Source organism: Gouania willdenowi, chromosome 15 (genome assembly GCF_900634775.1).
Source record: "Gouania willdenowi chromosome 15, fGouWil2.1, whole genome shotgun sequence".
NCBI lineage: Eukaryota > Metazoa > Chordata > Actinopteri > Blenniiformes > Gobiesocidae > Gouania > Gouania willdenowi.
The window spans coordinates 16,320,835-16,343,442 of record NC_041058.1 but is presented as its reverse complement, the minus strand read 5'-3'; the positions used below and the strand labels follow the sequence as shown (position 1 = coordinate 16,343,442).

At 40.4% G+C, this 22,608-nt stretch overlaps 1 protein-coding gene across 1 annotated transcript in view; it reads left to right on the top strand.

Moving 5' to 3' along the window:
* The window catches only part of antxr1d (ANTXR cell adhesion molecule 1d), a 35,531-nt gene that overhangs the window by 9,913 nt on the left and 3,010 nt on the right, over nucleotides 1-22,608 (top strand). The window contains exons 6-17 of the mRNA XM_028467860.1: nucleotides 443-516; nucleotides 1,944-2,012; nucleotides 2,101-2,181; nucleotides 2,260-2,320; nucleotides 7,048-7,146; nucleotides 8,413-8,482; nucleotides 12,715-12,793; nucleotides 13,060-13,155; nucleotides 13,242-13,280; nucleotides 13,462-13,560; nucleotides 16,471-16,635; nucleotides 16,731-16,811. Coding sequence (XP_028323661.1) covers nucleotides 443-516; nucleotides 1,944-2,012; nucleotides 2,101-2,181; nucleotides 2,260-2,320; nucleotides 7,048-7,146; nucleotides 8,413-8,482; nucleotides 12,715-12,793; nucleotides 13,060-13,155; nucleotides 13,242-13,280; nucleotides 13,462-13,560; nucleotides 16,471-16,635; nucleotides 16,731-16,811 — 1,013 coding nt within the window. The remainder of the gene's footprint in view (nucleotides 1-442; nucleotides 517-1,943; nucleotides 2,013-2,100; nucleotides 2,182-2,259; nucleotides 2,321-7,047; nucleotides 7,147-8,412; nucleotides 8,483-12,714; nucleotides 12,794-13,059; nucleotides 13,156-13,241; nucleotides 13,281-13,461; nucleotides 13,561-16,470; nucleotides 16,636-16,730; nucleotides 16,812-22,608) is intronic.

The following is a 22,608-nucleotide window of genomic DNA, read 5'->3' as shown; positions in this document are numbered from 1 at the left end:
AACAACATACAATCTGCCTGTGGCTTTTAAACCAACTTTGACTTTAGTGCAACATGACTTTAATGCAACTTAACTGAGGTATATGCCTAGAACAACAAATAAATGCAGAAAATTAGTGCTTTCTTTTTAGATTTTATTGAAAAAACACAAGCTGGTCAACATGTCCAGGTTTCAGCGCTTCTTTGTGCAGTTACAATGTCTCCTGCAGTGGATCCTGATTAAATAAAGGTTAAAAAAAAAAATATGTATATATATATATATATATGTTTTTTTTTAAATATCTATTAAAAAAAAATTGATATGGATGCATTCAGAATCGATCTGAAAATCTCGCAACGTAATATCGCGATATATTGCCGAATCGATTTTTTTTCAACACCCCTACTTCTCACTGTACATTTGACTTTTTCAGACAATCTGACATTCTGTTTGTGTTCTGCAGGGACTGCTAGTGTCATCATCGCGCTGACTGATGGAGAACTGAACGAGTGGCAGTTTGACACAGCGCAGCGAGAGGTAAGATGTGTGAAAAACCATTGTTACCAATGACTTTTACTGTACACCGCCAAAGAGGTCATACTTTCACTGGCGCTTATTTATTTATTTGTGTTTCTGCTTGCAGGATCATGTCAAAAGTACCGATAGTTAACAGGTTTTGACAAACTTTTAACCAAAGATAGACCTTAAGCCATAGAAGAATCCATTAAATCATGGAGGGATTCCAGATCGATCTTCATGAAATTTAACTCAATTACTCAACAGAGTTTCATCGTGATATTTCAAAATAATGGGGGTGTCCATACATTTTAGTGTACTGCATCGTTATTAATGGGAATGGAAATTTCTTCCAAGCTTTTAAAGTGTGAATGATCATGTTACTTGGTGGAGGTTTGTGCTTTCTAAGGGTTTTTGTTCATTTTGATTTTATTAGTGCACACTAATATGGGTAATTATGGTACTTAATGTGCCACAATGTTTATTTCATCTGCACATTGGTTCCTTTTAATAATATGGCATAGCTTTAATTAGAAAATTATGTTTTGCAGATCCTTAAACCCCAGAGCGAAGCTCTGAAAAGCCATAATAATCCTTCAAAGCTCATCAGTGCTCGTGTGGGTTTGATCAAAATTCAACAACAACAAAAAATCACCTTTGTGTTACAATTATTTTGCACATGTTTAAAAAAGAGACCAAATTATTTAATTGGTTTATTTAAAAAATGGTTTTGTATTACAGTCATTTTGCAATAATTGTTTCATTTTAAATATTATTAATATTTTAAATTACTTTCGCATTAGATAAGATTAGTTGTTTTTTTTTTAAAGATTCGGTAAACTTGAAGTTTTATACGTAAGGTTGACATTACGCTGTCATTATTATGACCTGTCATTAGCATGAATAACAAAAATGCATTTTTTTTTTTTTATTTCTCCCCTATCCTAACCCTACCTGACCCCACTATATATCTCCATCTAACCCCAAAAAAATGCCAACATAGCTCCAAAGGTATCAAAATTTAGCAAAAGGTGTCATAACTTGGCGAACGGCACTTAATGACAGCCTTTATGACACCTTATTCATGCTAATGACAGATAACGACAGTGTGATGTCAGCCTTATTTATAAAACTTCACGTAACATGTGGCCAAACCAGCCTGTCATTGCCTGATCTTGTTATATCTCTGAAGCTAAACAGGTCTGGGCCTGGTTAGTAGTCGGATGGGAGACCACTGAGAGTGGAAACCACAGTGGTATCTGTCATTGTGCCCTTGGGCAAGACAGCTGTGGCTACAGTAGTAGCTTACTATAACTGTGAAGTGAAGAATAGTCCCTTGATTGTGTAGAGCATCTTTGAGTGTCCAAAAAAAGCGCTAAATAAAATTGATGTATTATTATTACCAAAGATTCTTTATTTACCTAAAGATGTGTATATTTATCCTGCAGGCGCAAAGGGCCAGGTCAATGGGAGCCATCGTTTACTGCGTAGGGGTCAAAGAGTTCAACCAGACCCAGGTGTGGATCACAAATTATGATCATAAAAGCCGCTGAGCCATAAACAAACACATCTCTGTATGTGTGTATATGTGTACTTCTCCTCCAGCTTGCTACTATTGCAGACACAGTGGAGTATGTTTTTCCCGTATGGGGAGGCTTCCAAGCTCTCCGAGGAATCATCGACTCGGTAACGCACACATATTCCACACGACAAAAACTACAAAAGTTTACGTTGTTGCTATGGTTTGTTTGCTTTGTCCCACAGATCATTAAAAAATCCTGTATTGAGATACTGGCAGCCGATCCATCCAGCGTGTGTGCAGGAGGTAAGAGGTGTTTTTATCCTCCTTGTAATGGGACGGTGGACGGTGGGCAGTGACTGTTTGTGATCCTGTCAGATGACAGTCGTCTAAAGCCTCTGGAGGGGAGCATGAGGTTGAGTAATCGCATGGACGCTTATGACCGCGGAGTGACAGAGAGCGTATTGTCATCCACGGCCGGGGGAAATTAGCATAGCCGCTGCAGCACAGCATGGGTGCAACAAAAAGAGAAGGGGTTGGGGGAGTCGGGGTCCAAGGAATTAGTTGTAAATCTTTAAGCATGGCTGCATCTCTGGCCTAGTTCGCCACATCTTATATGCTAAGCAGCCACACGTTATTGTAGTTTTTTTTTTTTTTGTGTGTGTTATCTTGTTCTCTGGCCTCCGTCGCTTTGTCCACTTCTTCTGATTCAAGACTTTAGTTTATGGAAGCAAAATGCGTTAGTAGGATGAGGGAGATGGAGAGTCTTTATGGGTAGTCAGCAGCAGGATGGATGAGCTTTGACATGACCTTATTAGAATACACTTTAGAGAAAGCATTTGCCGCCCTGCTACCAGGACAACCAGCGGTGATTAGGGTCTATTATGGGATATGACAGGGCAAAGGATAAGAGAACCAAAGATGAGAGTGACATTGCTCTAAGAACAAAAAATAGCTGCTGTGGAGTGTGTTGTCACAAGATGTGTCCAAATATCTTCCAACAGCCTCATTTATTATTCGATTGATGAGCGTCCTAATGGTCAGTGAACTAGGAAACCAGGGATCGCCTTCAACCAAAGGTCCGACTCTGGCCTAATTAAGGACATTTGTGATGTGCTTGTAATGCACCACGTGAGCCTTTGTGACCAGCATTCATTAAAAAAAAGTTTTACCAGTGGTTTGCACCACACAGACCACATCTGAATAAGATTGTGTAGGACAGGCTTGAGAATAGAGCATGTTAACTAGATCTCCTACATATTAGATGATCTACTACATACGCGTCAAACTCAAGGCCCGGGGGCATGTTCCGGCCCTTTAGACCATCCAAATTGGCCAACAGGAAAAAGTTAAAAAAAATGTGTAAATTACCAACTAATTCAATTGTAGATTTCAGTCCCTTCAAATGCACAAATTCCATGAAACTTGGAAACAAGGTGGCAGCCGTTAATAAAAGCTAATTGTTGAAAGAACTCTCAAATATTCCAAGATCCTGCAATTTTCTTCAAATTATTCCACAAAATTTACCCAAATAGAATAAAAAATAATCACAAAATCAAGTAAATTTAGGTAAAATCCTGCAGGGACTGATATATGTTACTTATTGCTTGGATTTTTCCAACGTGGAAGTGCAAATTGTTGTTGAAATCATATTTGGCCCCTGAACTAAAATGAGTTTGACACCCCTGATCTAGTATATAGATTGACATTATTTTTATAGGCAAAAAAAACAACCATTGTCTCATTTCTACTGGATGTGATCAACCATTATCACCTCTCAGAAATCCTTTGGATTCTGCAATAACCTTCCAACTTTCATCCTGACACACTCAAATATTCACACCATGTGTCACAGAGCACATATATTGTGACATTCCTTCTCTGTTTTTATCTAGCATGGTCACGAAGCATATCGTACATGTTTTACACGTAAATACACGTTCAGATGAGCTTCAGTCAGCTCAGCGTGCAGCACACACACACACACACACACACACACACACACACACACACGTACGCACACATACATGCACACACTCACATGTCCCTCACAGTGATGTGAAGTGACCAGAGCGCGCCGCCTGCAAACAGGCCATCAGACTGGACAGTGAACGTTGGGCCGCACTATCGGACATGACAGCACCGATTCCCCCACGCACACACACATACGAGCAGGCACACACACACACAAACACACACACGTGCAGTTAGGCCGTAGATCCGACATGACAGGAGAGATTGCTGCTTTCATTAATGTCTGACCCTTTCCTCGCTGTTTTTCCCTTCGTCCTGTGCCCCCCCCTCCTTCTGCTTCCCTTCACTGTCCTCTCGCACTAACGTGATTGAGGGAGCTGCGTTCGGACAAGCCTTCCCCCCACCATTTTTCTTTGCGCACACACGTACACATGCAAACAAACACAATGTATGTTATGTGTGTTTAGTCACACGTTCAGGTGTAGATGTAAATGGGGCCACAGCGGCAGGCAGGAGGCCACCAGTCGTTGCCCACCATGTGTTTGACAGCGCTGAACTTTGAGCCCAACACGCCAAAATCTGACAAGCCGCACAGTTTTGTTCTGGTTGATGGATGTAAAGGAATAAAATCAGAAAACTTTGATAACCAATATAGATTTTTTTTATTCCAGCCTGCATGTATTGCGTAGGTACTGCAATATAAGTCAGATGAAACTATCAGCCTTTGTCTTTGTCACAGGATTGTAGCACTTTTCTATTTATAGTCGCATCCCTACGCTGAACATCACATGCTGTGGGACTTTCCGTGTGGGCAGCCTGTTTCATTGTTGCATTTTGTTAGAGCGAGATGAATACAGTCAGTATTAGGCATCATGGGTAATAAATGCCAAGTCATTTCTTATTAGAATGCATGCTTCTTTTTTTTTTAGCTACGTTCATCACAGCGACTGATACTGATTGTGTCTGAGTTTTCCAGATGGATTAACAAAGTGGAAAACCTAAAGGATTGCAAGGGTTAAATTATGTCACAGAGATGTGGAGACGTATCTACTGTAAACACTGTTAATTTTGTTGACTAAAAATAAAAATAAATTTTTTTTGTGTGAACGAACACCACAGCAAAATATATTTTTGTCAACTAATGAAAACTAAACTATAATTTGAATAATATGTTAAGGTTTCATTTATTCAGACAACTGTTTTTCAGGAAATGTATTAACATATCCAAAAAGAGCTTGCTGGAATTGTTACGCGGAAGTCAAGGAAACATCAAAGCGATCAGCAGACGCCTCTGAAGAAGACTGGCAGTTGACAGTTGAAACATGTCACAAGATCAAAGTACATTGCCAGAAAAAAACAGTTGTTTGAATAAATGAAACCTTAACATATTATTCAAAAAAAGACAAAAAGAACTTGCTGGAATTATTACGCGGAAGTCGAGGAAACATCAAAGCGATCAGCAGACGCCTCTGAAGAAGACTGACAGTTGACAGTGGAAACATGCCACGAGATCAAAGTAAATTTCCAGAAAAACATTTGTCTGAATAAATTAAACCTTAACATATTATTAAAAAAGAAGACAAAAAAGAAATCTGAAATTATTTAAACTATCATTTTGCCACGTGGTATGAAATCCATTCAGAACACGTGATCATTGATCAAAGATCACATCAAATCTCTCTGTGTGTATTTACAAACATTAATATCATCCCATATGGGGTTGATAAATGGTAATTAATTGTTATTTAAAAATGCATAAATTCTTATGCTAACAGATGTATTCGATTAAAACCATAATGTCATTTAGTTGATTTAAAACTTGAATATAACTAAAGTAGTCCGTGACGACATCATTTTGATTAAAACTGAATCACAATTAGCACTCGTCGTAATGAGCTGCAGGGTTTTAGATAACCAACATATTTGAAGGTAGTATCAGTCCAACACACAGTGTCTGTGTTGCTGTGCATTGGTAGAACTTGTCTTTATGTCCATTTGCACAGTTTGATCATCCGTGTCTGTCATTTCTTTCCATTTCCTCTGAACACAAATGTGCAGTCGTCGTCGTCAGGCTGTTGTGCTGCAGTGTCTGTAAACATGTTCAGATGTGCATCCATCTGAGTAGTTGGTGTTTGTTCTCCTCTCTTCATTCTGCTTTCTCTTCTGTCTGTAAACATGGGCTTTCATAGCTGCTTGCCTGACCTTTAAAGAACTACTGTCACATATACACCCACACTGTGTGAGCTTTTTATCCACTGATCTTCACGCTGAAGCTTCAAATGTTAAAGGTGTGGCAAGTGTTCACTTCTATTAGCTTGGATAGCGCTTGAGGAAACCTCACTGACACACACACATGTTCAAAGCCATGTGCGCACCACACATGGCGGTATTTAATGCTGACAAATGCAAGACCATGCATTCCTGTGCAAACATGCTCTTGCCACAGCTCGATGCCATAGGTAAGGCTAGACCTACTTTGACAGTACTGAGCTGTTGTCAACGCTGCAGGCATGTTTTTAAGCAACTGATTTTCCCCCTCGCTCTTTAACATATGCTGGGTAGCAGCCACATAGACACTCAAGCATATGCTGGCAAGCTTCTGTCAGTGCACTTTAACGGAGCCTGGGGGAAACTAAAGGTCAAACACACACACACACACACACACGTGCACTCATGCGCGCACACACACAAACCTTCTAGCTACAACACATTCTGGAAGATTTGTGAGTTGCAGCACTTTCAGCATTAGCACCACTGGGGCATATTATGGCCTTTCCACACACAACATGCATGATTACCGTGATGCAAACAATCGCTAATGAAGCATGAACGAATTCAGGTTAGCACATCAGAGGAGGTAATGTTCCTTACGCACTAGCTGTAATTGTGTTTAGGATATTTTCTGCTTTGTTAAATTAAAATAAAAAGTCTCCAATGACTCATGCACAACCAGAAATGTGCTTTTTTTTTTTTCTTTTTCATTTTTCAACCACAGTTATGCACAAGCGTGCACGTTAAAGCAACATTTATGATGTGCCACGCTCTTCTTTTTCCCCCAGAGAGTTTCCAGGTGGTTGTGAGAGGCAACGGCTTTCTTCATGCCAGAAACATCAACCAGGTTCTCTGCAGCTTCAAACTGAACGACACGCACACTGTGGGTAAGGTTTGCTAACACGCACCAGAACGGGAAGGAAACACAATGAGTCTGGACATGTTTTCAATTATTGACCATTGTACGACTTCTTCCTTGTATTGAGATTATTAAAAGAAAGACCGATCAGTGAAAGCACACTGTCCTTTAAGGCAGTGGTTCTCAACCTTGGGGTCAGGAACCCATTTGGGATCACGAGACACTATGAGGGGTGTCGCCACGCCATATGCATCAAGAAACTAAGAATTGCTTCTTTTTTTTTTTAACAATTTAAGCCCATTTTTGCTTGTTTTTACGCTATTTTTGAAACTGCATCAAACTTGCCATACTTTAACCTATTTTCGTCACCTTTTCTTGCCATATTTTTGCTCCTTTAAATGCATTTTTGCTACATTACTCCAATTTCTGCCACTTCTCAATTTAATTTCAATGCCTCTTCTGCACATTTTTTCCACTTAAAAGACATTTTCGGCACTTATAAACCCTTTCCACCACTTTTCCCACCTAATGTTGCTTATGTTGACCCATTTTTGTCACTTTTAACCTCTTTTCACCCTATTTCATATTTATTTTGGCTAATTTAACCACATTCACGATTTGCTATGCCCATTATTTGCCAGTTTAAATTAATTTTCTGTACATTTTATAAATTCCATTACCCATAACTTGCAACTTTTAACTGATTTCGGTGGTTTTTTAAATCTCATGTCATCAACTTTTCCTCCATTTTTGGTCACTTTTTATTTTTATCAAAACAAGGATTTACATCTTTAAGATGACTATATACAGTAATAAACTTCCTGAAAAACAGCAGATATTATTCAAATAAATAAATAAATGTGGTTTTCATAGATTCATAGAACAATGGACCCTCATTTTGCTGACTTTATTGATGGGCCCCAAAAAATTCACCCCTTTATTTCCTCTTATAGATGGCCCTGTCTCCACATGACTGTTGTCTAATATTCATGTCTGTGTTCAACCACCTTCAGGTACAGTGGGGGCCCCCAGTCTCTAGCACCTTTATTTTGGGGGTCGTGGGCTGAAATGGTTGAGAACCACTGCTTTATGGGGTGGCTCCTATTATTGTGGCTTGCCCTGGTCATTGGGGTTTCCCTTTCTCTTCCTCCTCCTGTAGGTGGATGATGATCAACACAATGAGCACCACTTAAGGATGTGAACTTTAAATTTTACAGTTTTATGAAACTGTGGTTTGGCCCATTTTTCTTCAATAAAAATGGGGTTTGGTGGGATTTGCTTACCCTGTTTGCAGATGAGAGACCTGCTGAAATAGAGGACACATTCCTCCTGTGTCCTGCTCCCGTTATTGAAGAAGTGGGAAGGTAAGCAGCGGCACCTCGCGTCCCTCCTCCCACGTTTTAAACCACCTCATTTGTTTCACCCGCGTGCAGCTGTCGTGCAGATATTTGCCAGCTGCACTCTAGTTTTTCGTGTGGACGCAGAACACTCTGCTGTCCTTGAACAAATTAGGGCCAAAGTCATCGTGTTGTCTGTGATCAATCAATGTTTGTCACAGCTAACGAAGCCTGACACCAATCAAAGGGTAGAACAGAAGCAGAGCCCAGAAACATAACTTAATGAGTGCACTGCTTTGGGAACGCCAAGGAAACCGTGTTTGTGATGTTCCCAAAGTGTGAGGGGCGTCAGAGGGGCAGTGTAAAGTTTCCTCTGAGGACTGTTAGCTTTCCTTTTGGTGATTTAGAGCGACTCAGGCTAGATAAAGATGCTGAGGGTAGGTACTGGTGCATAATTATACACACGGGCCTGTGGCTGCAGACACCTCCCAGTCATCATCTGTCTTGTTTCTGTCACTCAGATTTATACCATGATTTGAGCTTGTCTCGTCTGCCAGTTAAGAGTGCAATTCACATATTTTTTTTTTTGGGGGGGGGGGGGGTGAAAAAGTTCTCCATGTGACAGCTAAAACCACAGATCATTTTACTCACACTTCAAAAGTGTCAGATAGGTCTCGTGGTTTAACATAATGACAGATCAGATATAAGCTGTGAAATCTCTCAGTGGTTCTCGAGGTTTGGGTGTGAGCTGCAGGAGTCTGTGACAGCTGGAGAAGCTCCTCCTGAGAGCAACGCCAAACAGGAAGCATCATTACGCTCCGCAGTGATGCCTGAAGGAGGCGTCCTTCCATGTAAGCGTGGCCCATTAGAGCGCACTGCCTGACACCCAGAGTGGCGCTAAAGTCGAAGTCAGCTGTGAACGGCTAAAGGGGGAGTCAGAGAGAGAAGGCCAACAGCTGGATGATGAGTCCTGAGCTTCTACGCTATCCATGTGAAAATATGTGGTGACGTGAGCGTGACACTGTGCAGACTGGACAGGTGCTGCTAATGGTTGTACTGGTGTTTTTTACACAAGAGCGTTAGAGTTTATATCAAAGTAGCACTTAATCTGTCAGGAACCTTATTGCTTATGTTTCCTTTAAATCAAAATGTGAAGTTAGTCTGGCCTTTGGTTTGTCTGGCTATTAATAATATTTGCTACACCGTTATAGTTTTGATTTTTAACTTAGTTTGTTGAATGACCCTAAAATGTAAACAAGAGTAAAGTCTTTTTAGGGTTTGGCTGTTTGGTCTGTTTGTGTCAACCCTGTTTGTTAAGCATTGAAAAGAAAAATTCATAAAAACCTGCATTAAATTCTTAAGATTAAATGTAACTCCTCCTAAGAAACAATAAAACAGATCATTAAAGCAAGTTTAACCAAACATCAACAAACATATTCAAAGACAAAGATCGGAGAATGTGGAAGTCAACATCAGGCCTGATCTGAGAAAAATGAAATGTACATGTCTGTCTGCTTAGCATGCTTAATATGTAGGATATAAGAATAAATAAAACAGTAATCATAAGCATTTTAGGTTGGGCTCTTCCTCTCTAAAGTTTTAGAAAAATATTTTTATTAAGGTTATAATGACTCGAGCCTATTTAGACTGTTGTGTCAAACTCATCTTATTTTTTAAAGTGCTTTTTCAGCGTTGTGTCATAATATTAATACGTGTTTTACCAATCACTCATAATTATCCAATGTGTGCATTCAGTTACAGCTGGAACTCAACCACTGAAATATTTGATAGTTTAACAATTAATCATGATTTTTTTTTTGTCAATTCACTTGCTGTAAAATTGTCATTCAGGCCAAATTCAGTTTTCTGATGGGCTTTATTCAGCCCACATACCTAGAGCATCTTTTATCAAGTAAAAGTATCTAAATCATGGCTCTCAAAATTTTTTCTGTTGCACCCCTTTTGAAGTATTTCAAAATGTCAGCCCCCTGCCAACAAAATTAGTCAAAAACATTGTGATTATTTTTCTTCAGTCCCCATAAAAACATCACAAAATGCACAATCACATATTCTCAACCAATAATAATAATGAATTTAAAAAAAAAAAAAGGCCTTTTTCACATTTATTCTTTCATGACATCACAAGCATGGCCCACTGTTTGAGAAACACTGATGTAAATACTCCTCGAGTCAGACTACATTGTAAATACTCATTTTCGGTTGTTTAATGACTCGGATTCTATCAGTTCTGTAGCGGGGTGGTGTGGGTGTGGACCCAAATGCAAGGAGAGATGGAGGCAGAATGCATGCATAGCATTCTTGGAACCAGCTCATGTTTATTTCTCCAACAAAAACCAAAGCATGAAGAAATCAGGGCGTAAAACACAGCAGGACACAAGGAAAGTAGACAATGACATTAACAATGAACCAGCAAACACACTATGTCCAAGCACTCAGCTAAATAGTGGAGGAGGCCTGATTGGGAATGGGCCACACCTGGGTGGAAACATGAGGGAGCTAATCAGTCACCAATCAAGCACACACACACCACTGGGGGGTGGAGCCACAAGCAGGAATACCTGAAACACAGACTCAGAACAAAAGTGCTAAACACAAACCAAACAGAACCGTTCCTATATATGAACCATACAACAGATGAGTGATCTAAACAGGCTGAATGGAGTTGATCACTTCTCGTATACAGGCTTTGTGAATAGGAGGTTGACCCAAAGATGAGTAAAGTTAGATAAATACTATATGTAGTAAGAAGTAAAAGAAATGGTCGGAGGTGCATGCAACACTAGCGGTAATTGTCGGTCAGTTTCAGGAATAGATGAAGCTACAATGGCTAGGAGAGGATGTAGGACATGGTGAGGTGTTAAAAACCGGGTGTGTTAAAGAGTCTGAGAGGGGAGGAGCACTGCTGAAGGGATGGAAAACAGGAAAAGCCTTCCTCCGACCATCCCCCACCCACTGCTTCCTCATCCCTACCACCCTCCCGTGACCTCCGTCTTGCGGCCCCCTCCTCAAATCTCAACGTAAAGCTCAATGCCCCTCTTATGTCTGTCGCCCTAAACCATTAGAAAGGCACAAGGGGCCTTTCTCCATTCTTCTTCAAATCAGCAGCTACAGACGAGACCTGCGCCTGCCTTCTCAATCACTCGCCTTTCTCTGGCCTGGTTTGTTGAAAGACTCATTAACAAGTCAACTGAAGGGTCCAGTTACACACCAGAAAGTCTTTCTCTGCCTTACTTATACCATTATTTGTTAACCTTTGTATATTCATGTTTTTTGGGGGGAAATTTAATGTAAACTGCCTCAAACCAAGAGATTTGGAAACGTGAGCTCTTCTTTAAAAGCCATTTTATTATAATAGCATAATTGTAGAAGCTCTACAAACTTTACAGAGGTGATTTTACGCTCATCTCTAGTTTTAATACATTCTCCCATTGCTAAATAGAGTTAGTTTTCCTTAAATCAGATTTAAGAGCTCTTGAAACCTTTAGAATCACCTGTTGACTGAAATAAAAGGCAAAAAAAAAACTGCCTTATCAATTAGATTAAAACGTTATTGCAGACCTTTATAAACAGCTCCTGCATGATATTAATGGTTTCTATTGCCATGGCAATGCATTGACGTGTTAAGTTCACAGTAGTGAACCCTGGCTCACTTTAATCACTCCAGAATTTGTTTCCAGGCAACGATAACTCGTAAAACAAACTTATCAAACAAATGCATCAAGATTACTTGAAGAACTACCATGAAAATTTAACAACGAGTTCATATGGAGACATAAAGAAGTTAGGAGGGGCAGCTGGGATTTGATGTTTGTAGAAACGTCACGTTAAAAACCAGCAGCTCTTTAACTGATGGGGATTTCCTGTCACTTTGGAGCGATTCCCAAAAGTGCATTGGAAACACAAACCAAGCCAAATCAAAGTGTTAAGATTATCAGCTGTTCTCTGCCTATTCCGGCGCGTCCTGGACTATCATAATGGGAAAGCTGCCTTAATACCCGGGTGTGAAATGCACCTTGGCACGAGGAAGTATCCTCACCAGACACCTTGGTTTACCCTAATTATTACCCCCATGCAGCCTGTCTTTATGTAGTCCCAGCTATATCAGCACTTTAAAGAGTACAGTCAAATGTTTGGGGCTGATAGTGTGTCTTAGAATCAAGCCTTTGTGACTATATTTAAATGTATTTTATAGTGAAATTTGAATGTATGTTTAACTAGGATGGATTTGTGTCTTTCAGGGATATTTACCTGCAGGTGAGCATGAATGAGGGTCTGTCCTACATCACCAGCTCTGTTCACATCACCACCACTGAGTGTGTGAGTACATCTTCATTTCTTTTTTGCCTCGACAGTGATTTTTTTTTTTCCCCACGTTTTTCAATCAACTTGTTTTCAGCTTTTTTTCTATTTTCACTTGGTTTTTCTTTCCTTTCTCTTCCTCGCTCGCTGAGCTCTCCTCTGTTGTGTCTCCCATCAGAGGAGACTGTGAGTACTGTCGCTTTTCATTTGACCCCCTCCTTCATATCCATTGTTTGGTAACTCAGCGTAACCATTTTTGTCATCTTTTTTGTGCTTGCGTGCAGTTTGATGGCACCATAGTGTTGATATCGCTGCTGGTGGTGTTCCTGCTGTTGGCTCTGCTGCTGATGTGGTGGTTCTGGCCTCTCTGCTGCACTGTGGTACGTGCGCACAAGCAGCTCACGCATCCCGGAGATCATTGGTTTGTTGACTTTATTGTGTGGTTTTATATTTTTCTGGGTTTTAGGTGATTAAAGAACCCCCGCCACCTCCACCCCCAGAGCCAGTGAGTCACCAGTTCTGTTCTCTAAACAATAGTTTCCTTCCACTCAGTAGTTCCAGTCCATCTTAGTCAGTTTCACAGGGAATTAACAAAAACTGAAATTAGAAGTGTTGATACTATAGAGTATGGTGAGAATTGTGGGGCTGCATGAGTCTGATATTGATATTGAGCGTTCGATTCACAGGAATCCGATGATGAGGATGGGATGCCAAAGAAGAAGTGGCCTACAGTGGATGCTTCTTATTATGGAGGGAGAGGCGTGGGTGGCATCAAACGCATGGAGGTACACTCATAAACACAGTCTCATAATTTTATATTTAATCCTTCCTTAAACTGAGAGCATCTAAACTTCAACCTTCATGTTGCAGCAATTACAGTAAAAGCTACACTTTCATTTTTCACTGGGACTTTTGTATGTGAAGCCTTTACGTGGTTTTTCAGCAAAGGGTATATTGAGTTCAACTTTTTATATTTTTCATGATTTTATTTATTCTTTGTGTCTAAAATGTAAAAAAAGATAGAAAAAAAAGAGTGGTCTTTACCAGTTTTTCTCAATTGGGGGTACATGTACCCCTAGGGTTACGCAATGGCAGTACAGGAGGTACTTGAGAGAGAGAGGAAAATTAACAAATGAAACCATGAAAAATATGGGGTTTTATAGTATTTATTTTGAGTTAAAATTGATAATCATTATAATGATGATGGAAATGATCGTGATTAAGAACACCAACTGGAAATACAAGGGTATGCCTTGCTTCCACACTATCCAGGAGTTGACCGGAAATGATAAAAACTATAGGAATAAATCTATTCACAAGGCACAAAATACTTCTTTACAGAATGAGTTTTTTTTAAATGTGTGTTATCACTCATTCATTCTATCATTATGCTCTATAGTGGATTTTTCATAGTATTCTGAGCAAAATGCTGTAGACGGACAAAGGGGGTACTTGAGCCAAAATAGTTTGAGAAACACCAGTCTTTACATCCAAAACTACAGGAAATAATCACCACCTCTATAAATATATAACACATTTGCAAAAACAAGCACATTAGATTAGATTAGATCAAGAGATGGACTGTGTTCGAACTTGCATACTAATGCACCGTACACTATGCACTCAGTGAGTATATATTGTCTACGATAAGTAAGGTTTGGATAGGTTTGGGCGGTAATACCTTGTTCCATAAAAATAGCAACGGTATCAGTTTCAATACTGCCGTTTAAAAAAAACACAATCCACTTATATAGGAGATAAAGATTAAATATTAAATATGATTTATTTAATGCCTAAACATTATTCTATGTCCAGGAGCCCGCTGAAGCCACTAGATTACATTCAAATCAACGTAAATGACGCAACCTCAAGTTATTTCCCCTCAAGCAACGTGACTTGCGTGATTTCAGCGACTAGATTGCGACCTTGTTGCCCAAAGTGGAAAATTTTGAACTTTTCAAGCGATAACTCTCCCGTCCTTCACTGTCTGTAGAGCCAAGGCAGCAGCTCCTCATCCTCCCACTACAGTGAGACGGCTGCAGCAGGAGGCCACCGCTAGACACTTCCTTAATTTACCAGGGCAAAATTAAAGTGGTTAACTCCTTGAATAAGCCTACATTCTGAGTGAACTCATCCTTCAGTAACTCCGTAAGTTGATCATTTAAACCGTAAAAGCGGCGCTGCAAATGTTAAGTCCTCTCTCTCCCCTGTCACCCGGCTCCGTAGACACACACACACACACACACACACACACACACACACTGTTCCCTGGTCATGATGTCACTGGAGCGATGAAGTGATGGAGTGAAAAGCACCACTATGTTCAAGCGACTCATCCCGGGCGATTGAAGTTCCTGCAGTCACTGCAGTCGCCACAGTCACGTTCGATGTAAACGTACCCTTAGGTTACAATTTTTAATTAGTCACGGTAATATTGTATATAATAATAGGGAGGGGGTTTGACGGTATCAAAATTTGGACACCGCCCAAGTCTGGGATGGTGACCCTTCCCACTGAAGTATACTTCAAAGTTTCCCAAGATGCATTTCGAACCTACAACAACAACAACCTGAAGCACACTGAGGTTAAATATCTCTGTTGATTCACCACCTTTGAAAGTTCTGAAAACATTTTAAGCGAAAAAGTGACATCAACATGTGGTCAAAACTCACGGAAAAATCATTTCATACCGACATTTCAGAGATTTTTGGAGACCCGCCATGATGCAACTTACAAAACTTCTGGTTCACTTCAAAACAAGAGCCCCATTTACAAAAGGGTTAAAAAACGAATGGAAGACAAAAGGAGAGGCTTTTGTTTTGAAAAGGGAATGTTTGATTTTTAGCTTGAAGCTGGTGCCAGGATGATTTTACGTTCAGCTCGTAATGGTGGTGGCCCAGTGGTTAAGGAAGAGGGCTTGTAATTGGAGGGTTACCTGTTTGAATCTCACCTGGGCCGTAATTGTGGGATGTTGAGCAAGTCCCTTAAACCTAACTCCTCCCCGGGCACCACACTGTGGCAGCCCACTGCTACCCCTCTGGGAAAATGGGTTAAATGCAGAGAAAGATTTTCACTATGGTTTCACTATGGTGATTAATAAAGGATACATTATTATTATTTGAATGCATCATAGGGCGGTTGAGTATGACTAGTGTGCCCATCGTGCATACTTACGAAATGTCCTGATATAATATACATCTGGTTATTTCTCTCATACTCAATCTTTGCATACTATCTAATGTGAACGCACTACATACTCATTTTGACATCAGACTTGGATAATGAACCTTAATTCGCAGAGGTTCTACTTGCCAGACTTCAGCTCAGGTCACCTTCGTGTCCAGCACCTCTTCCCACCCTGTCCATGCTCCCTGCTGCTGCATGTCCACCATCCTGCTGGTCCACTCCCAAGGGAATGATGGTATTCGTCCTTGTCGTGTGGAGAAAGGCAAACCTTTTGTCAAACTCCCCTGCACCAACCATTTCATTCAGCCATGATGGCTTTTTGCAGGCTTTTCCACAAAAAGCATCCTCCACTTCTCCATGTTCAGCTGTTGCTGATTTCGTCGCTATTTCATCTATCCATCTTTCTGAGGGACTCATCCTCCCTCCCACTCAGGTTCCCCTGAGCATGACTCAGTGGATCAATCTGTAACCAACCACCATCATAAATCGTCTGACTTTGTCGTTTTCAGGTCCGTTGGGGAGAGAAAGGATCCACTGAAGAAGGCGCCAAGCTGGACAAACCCAAGAATGCAATTGTAAAGATGCCAGAGCAGGAATTTGAACCGTACGAGCCCAAACCACGAAAACCCCCACGCCGCCCTCCACAGCAGAGGAGGTGGTACACACCCATTCAGGTAAAACTTCTTCAAAGACATTTTAATTACCAGTTGCTGTGTGTTTTTTTTTTTTTTTTGTATTTGCTAAACTCATTTTTTCTTTGGTCGTTCAGGGGAAATTAGATGCTCTGTGGGCTTTGTGTCAAAGAGGGTACGACCAGGTATCACTGATGAGACCTCAGCCCGGTGATCAGGTGAGTCTACAACCTATAGCTGCTTTTACAATTGCTAGCATTTGCTAATCATGTGCAAATAAAGGATTGCTTTGCAGTTTGGTTGGATGGTAGTGTAGGTTTCTGTCTGTGTTGTGGAGAAGGCAGCATCTGTGTCTTTCCTCTGGCCGTCAGAGTGCATAAAGATGTTTGTCAGTGAGATCCACATATAGGAAGATCCAACAGTGCAACACAGTTGTGGTTGTCTGCACACACTGACACTCATTCACTCAGTGGGTCAATGAGCTACTGATCGTGCTCTCTGCTTCAAAGCTACGATTATCCACACTCCTGGAGAACCGTGCTCCTCTGTGTCTATGTAAGACCCAGGAAATTATGTAGATTACATCTTTAAATATTTTTTCATTTCCTCACTTTTTTTCAGAAAAGTAATTGTTGGATATTTTCGGTTTCCTGCATAGTTCAGTTAGGTATAAATTGTTGTTGTGGGTACATAAAAAGAGTAAAATCCTGATATTGATATGTCCACTTTTAGTGTTTGTGACAAGTAGTGTTGTCTCTACAATCATTTTTTTGTTGTTGTCTGCACTTCCTCCATTTTTTTGACAAAATAAAAACATTTTAAGAGGATGCCTGCACTTTTGGTCTTGCAGACAAAGATGTACAGTACAGTATGTCCTTTTGTGCTTGTACGTGAGCACCACCAGCTTTCCCTGTTTACACCATAGACTGTAAAAAAATTGCACAGACAAGCTCCCCGGTGGAGTGAAGCTTTTATTTTTAGAAGTCCCCCTGCTGACTGGTTCTAGCATAGGTCAATAGGTCATAAACCCCGCCTCCTCAATGATAACAGATGGGATGTTGGTCAAAATGTAAAGTTAAAATAATCGTCACATAATTTTTTTTCAAACCTAAACTCTGCTGTGATCATTAGTTATTATCACTCTGCATTGCGTTCAAGTGCTCATTTTTCTGTGAAGTTTGTTTTAAGTAAGTTATTTGAGGTTGCAAAACGGGACTTTACGTCATATATGACAATGATTGACAGCCGCAGGTCTTGCGTAGCTCTCTTACGTCATGAAGGAATGCCAAAACGCGTGATTTTCTTCATTTTTAAAGAGTGTATGTTTAGATTTTTGAGTTGAAATATATTGTGGTTTTGTACTAACCTCTATGATCAGAACAAGCCGCTGGTAGAATTTCCAGCAGGAAAGATACTTAGGTTCTTGACGTAGCTGGGCTTGTGTGAGTCATCAGGGCAGTACGCTGAATGGGCGGGGCGTGTTAGCAGGGCTCCTCCCGCCCAACCCTACTGCGCAGACTCTGGCTCAAAATGACCTCAAATTTGCTAGATGAATACGCCCCTAAGCGCCGTATTTTGGCTTAATGGTCACTACATGCAAACTTTAGGGATAAGGGATGAAAAAATTAGAGATTTAGAAGTAGTCTCTGTTATTTAACCTTGACCTTGTGCGCAGCATCCCATAACCCCACTCACATGTTTTCATCATGGCGCTGGTTGTCATGGTGAAACATCTGCTCCCTTGTAAATGGTTTCCATTGTTACTTCTGCCAATGTCATGTCACTGTAAAACCTATTGATTCCTTCCTAAAATGGTGTGATTCATCTTCACTATGCAGCAGTGTGTGTGTGTGTGTGTATGTGTGTTCCTACTGTATCTGAACTCAATCAAATGGTACAAAGCGCCCTCAGTGGGTTTTTTTTTTTTTTTTGTGGTTTCCATCTTGGATAGAACAAATTGTCTCAATCAGGGCAGACGTTTCTGGAGTCTTTGTCACTTTTTTCTGAGGAAGCTTTCAGAACAACGACCCCCACAACTTCCTTCACACACCATTAACTGCAAAAAAAAAAAAAAAAAAAAAAGAAGCTGCTTCTCATGTGAGGGCAGCGATTGAGTGTTTGTGCCAGCACATTTAGCTGGAGAGAAGTTGTGCCAATAATTACTGCTGGCATACAAGCAAACCCAGGGAAATTCATTATGGATGGCATAACTGAGGCTTGGTTAATGTTTGTTGTTACATCAAATGTCTATGTAAAAGCACACAACTGTGGCTAACTCACAAACTATGCTAACAGTAAGACTATTCATATCTATACCTGTTTTCTACAAGATAATAGAGGTGTCCCGGTCCGATATCAGCTCGAAAACAAATATCGGATTTTATCGGACTGCATCTAAAATCTCTGATATACATTATCCTACATTTATTCAATTGTAGAATACTGTAGATATTATGTTGAAGGTTAAATTTGATGTAACCAATTGGTTAATAATAAATGGGTCAGTTTTTATCATACCTACTGTTGCTGACTATTGCTCTCTGTTTGAGTGACATCACTTGATCAAGACTTTTCTAACATTCCACACTACAAAATAAGTCATAAAAGTATGTATCATTATTGCTGATATCGCGTCGGATCGATATCGATTTCAGCCAATACTCAAGGCTGCAATATCGGTATCGCATCGAAAGTGAAAAGGTTGTATCGGTATATCCCTAATAATAATGCTTAGCATGTTGAGGCTAACTCTCCCATAATAACCAGCTTTAGATTCTGTTGATTTTTTTTTAACTAAAATCCAGTCTTCATTAAGTTGGGGGGTTACTTCTTTTTTGTTGTCGTTTCATACAATCAGGGCAAAAAATAATAATATTATTAAAACAATAAATAGCCAAGAATGAAATAATACACGCAATGCAGAAACACGACTGTTAGGTTGATTGGAGTCTCTACATTGCCCGTAAGAGTGAATGTCATTGTGGGTGGTTCTGTGTCTGTGTGTTGTCCTGCGATGGACTGGCGCTCTGTCCAGGGTGTACCTCTGTTTGACGCCCATAGAGAGCTGGAGATAGGCACCAGCAGACGCCCGCAAACCCTGAAAACAGGAGCAAGCGGGACAAAAAATGGATGGACGGATGGATTCTTTGCCTCAAACTTCACGACGGAAGCAACATCAAAACAATAAAAGCAAAACATTAATAACACACATCTGTTCTCAAAGGAAAAACAAACATGAAATAGTTTTAACGCAAATTGTGCATATGTATCATTCAGTATTTAAAAGTAATTGTAAGGTCATGTTACATTTTCTCAAATCCCTTCCTTTTAATACCCCCAACTCACTCTCCCTTAATCCCCCCCCTCACTAGGGTGTAACACTGTCCTCTCTTTTTATGTTTAACTTCCTTAAAGTCTAGCTTACCCTTCAAAAGCAATATAATAGATTGATTATTTTTATTTTTGCTGGAATAATACGTGCATAGCTGTCGCAAAAAGATTGCACTGTATGTGTTAACCACTGACAACATATGAGGACAATGTTTTAAAAAACACAACTTAAGACCATATTTGGATTTTGTGTAGATATATGTCCAGTGATACAAGTACATGGCTTGTTTTCTTCCTTTATGTTCAATCTATCCAACATGTCTGTCTTTATGCTAATAGTAACCAACAAGGACCAGACTTCTTAGTGCACTGATCAGAAGTGAACATTCACCCACCGCACCAAACCACACCATTACCAAACCGACTTCCCTTCCTCAGTGCGCAGCAGGCAACCCGTTTCTGCCACGCTGCTGCTTTACTTTGACCTTTATCTTGATCTGGGACTATGTGTAGATGCATAGATGTGTGTTTTTGCCACTGTAATGTGTGTGTCAGCTCTCCCGAGCGAGTGTCACACAAACAGATGGGAGTTGAAAGGCCACGAGCCGTACTGTGACAGACTAGATTTCCATCTTTTGTTTCCAGAGCTGATGGCACTGATGGCCTTGTCACACAACAGAAGGAGACAGACAAACAACACAGACAACGCATCTCAGACCAAAGCCTACATTTTTTACCCCCAGTACCTCCGTTCCTTCAACTCCTTTTTGTTTTTGTTTTTTCTACCTCCTCTATCACATCACTAATATATCCCAATGAGAGGAGGGGCACCATGCAGAGACAAATTGAGACTTTAAGGTCAAATCTATAAAAAATAATGGCATGGCTCGCAACTTCTTTATTCAAGTATTTTAATCAGAAAGTGTAAATCACTGAAAAGTGTTTAAAGCGAGTGACTTACAACTTTAAGGGGTGTAGCTGCTTTTGGTAGGTTACACAGAGGACAAGTCATTCTGAGTGCCTCGGTGACATACACACATTGGCATTATGGATTATGTTTTTAAAAAACACACAAAACAGGATTGATTACTTTTACCTACGCTAAGGAGGTCATATATTCCAAGTGTTTTGCTCGTGCATTTCATTTATTTAATTATTTTCTTTACTGTATTGAAACACAAAAAAAAAAATGATTTAATAACTAGATCCAATTATCTATATGTCAACTGATTAAAATGCAGTCTTTGTGAGTGTGTATTTGTATGATCATGATAGGCGCCTGTGCAGTTTTACTGCATTTTGCATGTTGATATGTTTAGCCCCTTCCAAATTTCCTACCCTGACTCCCTCTTCCCTGTTCCCTTGCCCCTCACCAAGGTGTAACACTGCCCTCTCTTTTTATATTCTCTCTTTGAATAATGTTTTTCTCACCCTTCATTAGAGAGGGCTGGTGATGGTGACAATTATGCAATCAAATAAATGTATTTATTTAATTGCAACAGATTGCACTACATGTAGTGTTGACTTTGACAGCATGTGCAGACAAGGTAGAAAAAAAAAGAGATGTTTAGCTGTTTGTCTATTCCAGTCTAACCAGACATTATTTATTTTTTTATGATAGTGTTTGGAAAGAAGAGAGACACTAAAGAGATGCTTCGGGGATTTTTAGGGTTTTGTTTTTCCTTCAAAATGGACATAAGTGTTAGAAATTAGAAAAATGCTAATTGTCAGCTATCACTGCCTGCACCGAACATTACTCACCCAAAGCAACCATGCCCCCCCGCCCCCTTCTCTCTATCTGTCATCAGCCATAGAGCCGAGCTTCCATTCAGCCCATATGCTCTGGTGGAGTCGTGCTTAAAGTCGCACAGACAGGGAAACACACTCATATTCATGAGCCTGTGTTCTCATTGTGTCCATATGCTCTTTCTGGTGTTGTGCTTCTGCTCACAAACTGGCCTTTTCACTGCGGCCCTGCATCAAGACCCCAGCAGTTACCCCCTCTTCCTCAACCAGGCTGCCCTCAATCAATTACACCACACACACACACACACACACACACACACACACACACACACACACACACACACGCACGCACACATACACACACAATGCCCCCACAGTCACAAAGCTGAGTTTCTCTAAATGGCCCCTGTGTGACTTTAGGGCCTCTCTGTTTAATAAGGTGTTATAATCGGACCACCAAGAGTCTGTGACACAGGAGCCCTCTCCCCATCCTTCACACACTGACTCAGAGACAAGGGGGTTTTTGTCGCGAGTGTTTGTCTGGAAGATGCTATGAGGGAAACTCCTCAATGAGGACAATAAAAACATCGCCCCCTGTATTCTGACTTTTGAATTATGCAACACGCTGAAGGGCTTGTTTACTTTACTTAACCCTCTCCACTGACTTACACAGAATTGTGTGAACTTGCATTCCGTTTAACTCAAGCACATGAGATGTAAACTACTTACAGATTTGCATCAAGTCAAAAAGAGAAGAGAGGGAGAGAGCTGGAGCTCAGGGGTAGAAATAATTAGGAATTTATTTGTGGCTCGATGCGAAGGCACATTAGAAATCCAAGTCATCAGAGGTCGGACCATGGTGGTGATTTACCACCAAGAAACCATTCTAAATAAGGGGAATATGCAGTTACTAAGTTGTTTGAGCTGCAAAAGAGAGTT